Source organism: Toxotes jaculatrix, chromosome 10 (genome assembly GCF_017976425.1).
Source record: "Toxotes jaculatrix isolate fToxJac2 chromosome 10, fToxJac2.pri, whole genome shotgun sequence".
Taxonomy (NCBI): Eukaryota; Metazoa; Chordata; class Actinopteri; family Toxotidae; genus Toxotes; species Toxotes jaculatrix.
Window position 1 is genome coordinate 26,904,916 of NC_054403.1, and position 9,454 is coordinate 26,914,369.

Consider the following 9,454-nt stretch of genomic DNA (forward strand, 5'->3'; position numbering starts at 1 on the left):
AATGTCCAGTGACTGACAGTTGCTATGGGGGAAAATAAGAACCAAATAACTCTCTCTGGCAAATCCTTCGTAACCCCGTCGTCCTCGTTTCCTCTCCTGTCAAATCTCAAGTTAACAAGAGAGTGACATCATCTCATTTCTAACCAGAGCTGAAGTTACTGCCTCTTGTCTCTGTGGGACTCGTACAGTGTCCTTCTGAGTGACCCCGGTCATTAATGGAGTCTCTGCGATGCTACGGTGCTCTGCGTACACTTCATTTAAAATGGTAATTGGAACTTTCCTGTGGAGCAAAAATAAGAGTAAACAGACAAAGAAAACTGTCTCTTTGGATTCAAACAACCTCTGGAAGGCATCACTGACTGTATGTAGGATCACTCATTACACATATAATGAACTGATCCAAGTTATTTTCCCCATCTGAGAGTGAGCACAGGTATGTATTCGAAGGAAGGTTTAAAGATTAATGGTCCCTCAACAAAACATATAGCCAAGCCCACATGAACAGATAAAAGAGAAAAAAGGATGTTCAGCATCCAGCTCCGTCTCTCCGCCAGCAGCAGGAAGCCCTTGGCCCACTTTCTCCCGGCTCTACCTGCAGTCTCACACACTGTCAGCTCAGATTTCCCTGAGGAACGCAGCGAGGGCAGCGGGTTCACCGGCAGACAGCAAAGCAGTGAAGCCACCAGGGTGAGCGGTTCAATTCCCTGTGCTGCTCCGTGAGCACGAGGAGGCTCGATCATGCATTTCTCTTAAATACAAACAAAATACCCGACTTCCATGTCAGATCTGTCCTGTGCAGGCCGACATTAGCTGCTGAAGCATAGTCAGCAGCATTTTAATGGTAACACACTTGGCAAGTAGCTTTTTCCTTTTCTTTGTTGCTGTGTAGCGATGCAACAACAAAAGAGACTTTAATTCCAAAAAATATTTCTAACAACACTTTGACATGTGGTTTGCTTAAGCTAGGTTAGCTGTGCTCGGTCATTAGATCAGAAAGCTTTTTCTGCTGTCCTGTGATTTTTTTATTAGCTTGGTTTCCAAACACGTCGGAGCAGGGACATTTTGTGAATTATTTAGCCTCCGGGGAGTCGACCTGCTCTCCGTCATGGCAGGACAGAGAGAGCTGAACTCCTGTCTCCTTTTTAAGACCCATTAGCTGTTAACTGAACAGCAAAATTTTTCATTCAGGTTACTTGTCTTTCTAAAAAGCTTAGTCATAGTTTCATAAAGTTTAAAGTCAGATCTTCAAAATGTTTAAAACAAAAATAATCTCAGCTGAAAAATCCACTTACAAGCTTTCAACTGCATTTCATGGTCTTCATGTTGTTAATGGAGCAGTGTGTCACATGTCATGTGTCTTATCACATGACGTAAGTGTGGACCTTCGATCATGTGATAACATGACTGTGGTGGTCAGGTATCACCTGAGAAAAGGTTAATTTACTGAATGAAGACCATGAAATGTTGTTGAGAGCATTAAGAGGTTAGGAGTTAAATTCCCGCTGTAAGCTGATGGGTAGAGCAGGAGTGTCCATTTCTGTAAATGTAGGTCACCGGGCAGAGCAAGGCACTAACACGCTTACAGGGTTGAGGGTTCAGTTCCTAATAATAATAAAATCGTTGTGACGCAGCAGGTAGAGAAAGGCACAGCTGGTGGTTCTATTCCCTCTTTGCAGGTCAATGAGGGGAGCAAGGCACTAACAAACCGTGTGAATGTAGAGGGTTCAGTTCTTCAGCAAGGCATTAAGAGGTTGGGAGTAAAATTCCCAATGACATGCATTACTTAGAGCAATGAAGTCAGTTTCCACAAATGTAGGTCAGTGGGTGGAGCAAAGCACTGACTCACTTCCAAGGTTGAGGGTTCAATTCCCACTAAGTGTCTCTAGATGAGGGCACTTACACCAACATGGATTAGATTTCTCAGTGGATAAAGAAAGGCAGGGATGCCAGTTCTATTCCCTCTTTGTAGGTCAATGAGGGGAGCAAGGCACTTCAGACTGCAGGTGTAGGGGTTTGATTTTGTCCTTAGAGGTCAAAGGGTGGAGCCACTAAACACTAACTGGATGGTACGTTCAAATCCCTGTGAAAAGCCTGACTCACTAAAGCAAGGCACAGCTACTGGAGGGGTCTGGGGTTCACTTCCCACCGTGTCCTGTCTCTGCACTGGGGTGTTTAGGGTAAAATCCTCCGGGAAATTACAGCTCTGAGGCAGCTGAAGGAGGGATTCAGGTTTGGTTTTCAGAATTGGCCAAATCGATGATCAGTTCAAACCTTAGCCGAGGCTTTTTCTGTGTATCAGAGGCATCGAGTCAGACATCACAGCCCAGAATAAAACTGTCAGCCTCTTCACGCTCCGCACATTTCTCTCTCAAAAAAAAAGAAAAAGATTTAAAAAGCCAAATTAGAAATCATGCAACTTGCCCATGAAACCGACAGAAAACGCAGCTGAAGCATAAACTCAGAGCGAAATTTCTCCGCTCAGTTTAAATGGCGAGAAGAGCGACAGATTTAGGGAGGGGTCCGGCTCTTTCATGTCTACAATAACCTCCAGGAGAAGCCGGCCGGCGAATTACACCGGCTGAAATTAGCCTGCAAAAATGCCCCGGATGGCACCGAGAAAACGCAAGAACGGATCCTCGGCGCACATTTAAAGTGGTTTACATGCAGAATAAACGCGGTTAGAGCCAAACGTTTGAGCTGTTTTCTGTTTTTTTTTAATTATCGCTTTACCTCTGTTTGCATGTGTGCGTCCCTCTCCTCCTCGCAACCCTCCATCTGCGCGGACGATGAGCAGGGAAGCATTTTCAGATCTTTTTAAGACTAAATCGTGATATTTCAAAGAAAAGAAAGCTACACAAAGCTACGGTTCTAGCAGCACATGTTTGGATCCGGGCCCATTTTTTTTTCTTCACAACTCCTGGGATGGAGAGCAGCTCGGTGCGCTGCTGCAGCCGGCGGACAGGATCCTCCTCCTCCTTTCACTGTCAGCATCATCTGGCTCCCCTGAACCCCTCCTCCTCCTCCTCCTCCTCTTCCTCTTTCCTCCTCCTCCTCCCCTCTCACTGCTGCAGGCAGAATCGGACTAAACCATTTGTCCTTTCATGTGGGAAGAAGTGATGCTAGAACAATGTTGTGCTAATTTTAATTAGTTTTGAATTTTAATTGTGTCCGCAGGTGTCCAACTGAGCGCCAATATGAATATAATAATTACACCGGAGCCAGGTTTTGACTCTTGAAGGCCTCCATTAGTGGAGTCAGGGTGCGTTCAAGTGCTGATGGGAGAGTCTGGCGTTGAAATTAAGTTCAGTTTTGTAGCAACTGAAATTAAAGGAACAAACTGCCTGGATGAATTTATATTTAACATAGACCTATTGTCTTTTTGACCAGATGTTCTTTTTTCTTTCATTTGCTTTTATATATTTTTTCCCTTGCATCTAAATATCGGCCTCGTCTGCAGCCTAGGAGTAGGCTTAGTGGTAGAGTCCAGCTGATAGGCCTACATCATCATCATCACCATCATTTAAATAATAGTTTAGGTTACCTGCTGTACAGGTGAAGGCTACAGACTGATTTATACAACAGAAGGTCACCGTAAATCACAGGTGAGTTTCACCGTAAAACGATGGAAATGTTTGGTCACTGCACAGAACTCACATCAGCTGCAAAGGTCGGGGTTTGACACTGAGCTCTGGGGACATGTACGTGTGTGTGTGTGTGAGAGAGAGAGAGAGACATGGGGATTTATCTGCTCCACAACGACATCTAGAGGGCATAACGTGTAACTACACGAGATTCTCAACCACAATGTGCATGATGTCGAAATCACAATAATAATAATTTCTCCCTGCTGGGCTGTTTTACTTCACCTTAATAATAATAATAATAATAATAATAATAATAATAACAACAATAATAATAATAATAATAATAATAATAATAGGAAGAAGAATTTACCAATATAAACAAATATTCTACACAGACCTGTATAAAACAGTATAAGGGAACAGAGGAAATGATAGTTCAGGTCTTCACACAACTAAACAGACTAAAGTTTGATTTTCTGTCTGATCATATGTATAATGACATTTCACAAACACTACTCACCATAAAAAAATAAAGGCTGAACTTCAGGTTTCTGTGGCTGTGAAATCATGAAGGCAGCGTCCCAGCCAGACATGTGACTCGGCGGTCACGTGACACGCTGGGCTGCGGCGTTAGTAAACACGGAAGTGCCTCAGCCAGAGACACTCTGTCCTCGTTGGGTCTCGTTAACGGTCATTTGAACGGCTCCTGCTGCTCCGGTCTGAGTCCGGTTCTGCGCCGAGAGGAAACAGGATGGACGCGTCGGTAACGTTGGCGGTGACACTGAGCCTGGTTGTAGCTGTTGCCGTGTCTCAGGTGAGCTGCAGGAGAGTCACTAACGCACAGGTGAGCCACGCCGTCAACGCACCTGCGACACAGTTTCCGTGATAACTGCAGATAAAATGCTTAAAAAAAAAAAAATTAAAGCAGCGACTTTAACCCGAGGTTGAAATGAAAACATCATTTTTAGTTTTTCTGTAAATGAGCGGTAAATTTTTTTTATTGTAGAGTAAAAAATATTTTGGTTGAGTTGTGAAAAGTTTGACAACAAAACAAAAACCAACTCCTTCCCGCCACATCTCACTGATCCTCCACGGCCTGATGAAGTTTGCATCGGATCAGCAGTTTGTGAAGATAATCAATCATTTATTAATCACCTCTGTCCTGTTCTGGTTTTGTTTCAATGTAAATTGAATCTCTGAGCTTTGTTCTGTTGGTTGGACAGAAACACTGTGGTTAGACGAGGACAGACGTCTTCACAGTGATGTGAGAAATCCACAGTTTGTATTAAATGTCCAGTGGAAGTGCTGGTTTGTGTTGACTGATCTCTCTGTGTGTGTGTGTGTGTGTGTGTGTGTGTGTGTGTGTGTGTTCTGCACAGATTTTGGGATTCGACTGGAAGAACTGCGGGCAGCCCGACGCTCCGGCTGTACTGAAGACTCTGAGCGTGTCTCCAGACCCCATCACCATCCCTGGAGACCTGAAGGCCTCCGCCTCTGGATCCACATCTGTTGAACTCGCTGCTCCCCTGGCTGTGAGTACACACATGCCGTCCCGTGTAAACACCAGAGAAGAAGCATCTTCATTTGTTGTTGTTGTTTTTATGTCAGGACACGTGTGAGAGCGTCAGAGTGTGAAAACCTCCACACTGTTCTTATCTCTGTCAAACAAAAATCATAAACACAGTGTTTCTGTAGATCGGCCTGTGTAATGCTGCGTCTGTGTGCAGAGAGCAGGGTGTTTTCAGACCTCTGCTGAAACCCAGCATGTCTGGACCTGCTGCTGATCCTGTGAGCTTCATGTGAGCAGCACAGGCTGTTCACACGAATCAGAAACAGTCTGAGCGAAAGACAAAGAAAAGAAAGAAAAGAAAGAAAGAAAGAATAATGCAGCTTTTGAGTTTTTTTCATTGGATTAACCATCAAAGGAAAGTGAGGAGCTCAGAGGCTGAAAAACTGTTCTGAAAAAGCATAAATTAGGAAACAATAAAATGTCTCAACAAGTCCTCAAGACCTGAAGTGTCCACATTTCTGTTGTGAGTGAGGGAGTCAATAGAGTGCTTTGTGCCTTAGATTCAATTTTCGAAGGCTCATAAGCCTTATGGGGTTTTTTGCTGGCACAGTTTGTTTTGGTGACAAATTACATTAAACCGAAACTGTCGTCTGAAAAGTCAAACTGTTTTTAGCTTCAGATGGACTCATTTAATCTGTTTTATTTTACACTCCACAATGAACACGAAGCAACAAGCCTGAAAAATTCTGCACCAGGTCGTGTTTGTTTTTCACTCAGCAGAAATAGGTTTACGAGCCAGTTCTGACAGTGAATCTAAAGTCATGTGCAGGGATAAGAAACTCCTGGACTCAGCAGCTTTCCTGCTCTTATTTATCTTTGATCATATGAACAACAACAAAAAAACTGAACTATAAAACCCTCATTGGAAATGACTCTGAGCACCGAGGCCTCTGCTCTGTCATAAAAATTATCTTCTTGATTTAATTCCTCGGTTACATAAACGCACACATTGACCCTGTAAAGTCACAACCCTCCAACACATCTAAGGATTCATGTGTTTGTGGTGTTTGTTTGTTTACAGCAGCAGTTATTTTGGGATGTTTTCTTCCTTGTGTTCGTCGCACTGATGGAATCAGATCAATATTAAGTACATCAGACCTGTGAGCTGCCAGTTTAATCATCCGTGACCTAAGATCTGAGCAGTTCGTTGCTGTATCAGTGTCTTTTGTTTGATTTAGAGTCCTTCGCCTCTGTCACAACATCAGACTCAGGATGGACAGTTTGGACAGTGAGGACAGGATATACAAAAGAGACACACAAGCTGAGGAGGAGCTAGACGTGGTTTGACTCACTTCCTGTAATTTTAGTTTCCAATCATAGCGGCTGTTGAATAAATAAATATTGTGTGAAACACTGTTCGTGTGAACAGATAAAAACAGGAAGTAGTTTACACTTTGTAAAGGGTGAAACTGATGTGATGATCCGTGGATTAGTGTGAGAAGAGCGACGAGCGTCCTTCGTGCTCTCGATGGTCATTAAATGAACAAAGAAGAGTCTTCTTCTCAGAAGAATCAGTCTCTGTCCTGATTGATCAGATCAGTGCGTTTGGATGGAAACGCTGTTTCACTGTAGTTTACTCATCATCAGAGCCTGGTGTTTAAAAACTTATCAGAGAACTCGAATCGCTGTCAGTGAACAGTGACGTCCTTTTCTCATGTGACTTCCTCGAAGCTCACACTTTACTGTTTAATCGCTCACGTGTTCAGTTTCTTTACAGACTTGTTTTTCCACTTCTTTTATTTCACTTTTATGTTTAGTGCACCTTGTTTTTCATTCAGTATTAGAGATACTCACCTTCTTTTGCTGTAACTTTGAACTTAAACTCACTTTTATATTTATTTTAATGTTTAACCTGATAATTAAGGGAAGCTGCACTGATCATCTGTGTGTTGTTTTCTATGTATTATCTGTATTTCATTCTTTCATCCCACTGTATTCTGTAACATTTGAGACAGACGGAGACATAGGTTTGTGAAACATCCGTTCTCCTGTCTGTCTGCTTCCATTAATCTGACTGGAAGTTTCAGGATTTTGGACGATCTTGTCCATCCTCCAGAACCTCAGAGAGTCTCTGTGTTTTCTCCTCCTCAGCTGAATGTGACCCTGGAGAAGGAGGTGGCGGGTTTCTGGGTGAAGATTCCCTGTGTGGAGGAGTTGGGCAGTTGTCATTATCAGGACGTCTGTGATCTTCTGAACCAGCTGATCCCACCTGGTCAGGATTGTCCTGAACCGCTGCACACCTACGGACTGCCCTGCCGCTGTCCCTTCAAAGACGTGAGTCTGCTCTGCTAATATCTACCAGCGACAGTTTCTCGCCGTGGTTTTCCTCTGACGGTAGAAATGACAAACTTCTGGTAAATCAGCGTTTCGATGTTGACAGCTCTGACCTCTGGCTCTGTGCCCTGTTCATCTGTAAAGCTAATGTCTTTTATATTCCCATCAATCTCAGCTGCACTTTGTGTTTATTGCTAATCAGTTGAACCTGAACCGTCCTCTGTGTCTCCTCAGGGCTCGTACTCTCTCCCTCAGTCAGACTTCTACCTGCCCTACATGGATCTGCCCTACTGGCTGACTAACGGGAACTATCGGGTCCAGGGAGTCCTGGGCAGTCAGGGCAAAGAGCTGGGCTGTCTGAAAGTTGCTCTCTCCATTCACTCCGACTAAACAACATCGGACGCGGTCGGGAAGTTTGAGATTTTTTGTTTATTTGCACGTAAAAATGGTTGAAAATTGGGAAACAAAAGCAGAAGTTGCACAAAGTCCTGGGTCTGATAAACCTCACGGGGTCTATAAAAGGTTTTAATGTCAGATGACAATGAGAAAAACAGGATGACATGTTATAAAACCAAACAGCACATTTCATTTAAACAGAGTCCTTCAGCAACCAAAGCAAACGTGGTTTAATAAGCTGATATTAATTTGGTGCCCAGCAGATTAACGTCTGTTAAACTTTGCATTAAAGTGAATCTTTTCCCTGTTTGTTAAGATCCATCTGAGCCACCAAGCATTTTTTAATGTACTGTAACTTCTTCACTTTACTGCTTCAGCCAGTCACGGTGCCATTTAGTCAGAGAACATGAAATAATTAGACACGTTTCTGAGAAAACACAGTAATTCATGATGGACAGAGAACACGAGATGATTAGAGATGCCTGAAAATATGTTAAATCAGTTTTTTCTTGTCATATTTCTGAGATAAAGAAGACGACAATAAATTTTTCTTCCTCAGAGATTTGACTGTAATCTCAAAAAAAATTTTCTGCCTGGTCCTCAGTCTCTTTTCCTGCCAGTTAAACAGTTTGAAATCACAATCTGATCCTTTCACCAGCAGCATGTTGCTCCTTCATTACAGAGGACACAGTTTGTCACTGTGTATATAAACAGTGAGTGCTGTATGTGTGTGTCTGCCATTTTTTAAAGTGTCTTTTGCACAGGGAAACTTTTATCTCGTGTCGACAGATTTCAAACACCTGAGATCTGCTCTCAATTTCAAAAATTTTAAACCTTTATTCGTCCAGCAAAAACTGACAGAAAACTTATTCTGTTTCACAGTCGCCTGTTAGTGAGAGCAAAAAACAAACCGATTATAACCCACAACTTTCCCAACATGAGCATGTTTCTGTTGTTCGGTACGGGAGCCTGCTGGACCTAAATTTTAGTTACATTTGATTATTCTTTTCAAACTTGAGTTAAGACAAGAACCAAGACAAGAACCGAACTCATACAGATTTCTAAATAAAACGTGCACAAAGAGTCAAAGGGAACATTTGTGTATGTAACATAACAACATGAGATATTACAGTGAGACCAGGAGAGGCAGAGCTCAATGTGTCTTCCCAGCATGCCTTGCTGCTGTATTCCTGGTCTGGAAACATCGTCAAGGCATCTTCTCATTTCCAATCAGCCACAGAAAAAAAAAAAAAGTGCATCAGCATTATGTGTCTCAGTATTTTAGATTATTGGGGAGATTTTGCCAATAAACCTTATGAATCACTTCACATCTAACAAACGTCAGATCAGAGATCAGATGTGTCAAACACTTTGGATTTTATGTTTTTTTTAGTTAAACTTTTGTCCCTTTAATCTAATGAAAAACCAAATGTAGCACCTTCTAACGCTTTTCATACATTCTGTGCTTTTTCTTCTGTATATGAAGCTGCCAGTTGTTTTAACAGTGCTTTGAATTCTTTGCTTCTATTACCTTTGTTTATTTTTTGTTGTTTAGAATTGGGAAGCTGTTTTTGTCTGTTGAGTGGAAGCTCTGCCGGGAATTATGATACTTTATCTTTTTTTTTTTTTA

The 9,454-nt window shown here is 42.4% G+C and overlaps 2 protein-coding genes across 4 annotated transcripts in view; one reads left to right on the forward strand and one right to left on the reverse strand.

Annotated features, from left to right (window-relative positions):
* The window catches only part of shtn3 (shootin 3), a 25,928-nt gene extending 21,712 nt beyond the window's left edge, over window positions 1-4,216 (reverse strand). The window contains exon 1 of one of the 2 annotated variants that reach the window (XM_041048076.1): window positions 4,105-4,216. In XM_041048076.1, coding sequence (XP_040904010.1) covers window positions 4,105-4,107 — 3 coding nt within the window. In that variant the 5' untranslated portion in view covers window positions 4,108-4,216. Of the gene's footprint in view, window positions 1-2,730; window positions 2,861-4,104 lie in introns of those variants that run through there. The other variant, XM_041048075.1, reaches the window with a different exon arrangement.
* Window positions 4,213-9,114, forward strand: gm2a (GM2 ganglioside activator). 2 transcript variants are annotated; one of them, XM_041048079.1, is made up of 4 exons: window positions 4,213-4,398; window positions 4,964-5,116; window positions 7,246-7,428; window positions 7,663-9,114. In XM_041048079.1, exons 1-4 carry the CDS (start codon window positions 4,336-4,338, stop codon window positions 7,816-7,818), a joined length of 555 nt encoding a protein of 184 aa, XP_040904013.1. In that variant the 5' UTR covers window positions 4,213-4,335; the 3' UTR covers window positions 7,819-9,114. The 2 variants fall into 2 exon arrangements, with proteins under 2 accessions (XP_040904013.1, XP_040904011.1); XM_041048077.1 differs by having other exon boundaries at window positions 4,216-4,428.
* The last annotated feature ends 340 nt before the right edge of the window (window positions 9,115-9,454 follow it).

Coding starts and splice junctions, on each gene's coding strand:
- gm2a (XM_041048077.1), top strand. CDS start 4,336: ATGGACGCGTCGGTAACGTTGGCGGTGACACTGAGCCTGGTTGTAGCT. Junction 4,429..4,963: donor GGAGAGTCACTAACGCACAG/GTGAGCCACGCC, acceptor TGTTCTGCACAG/ATTTTGGGATTCGACTGGAA. Junction 5,117..7,245: donor AACTCGCTGCTCCCCTGGCT/GTGAGTACACAC, acceptor TCTCCTCCTCAG/CTGAATGTGACCCTGGAGAA.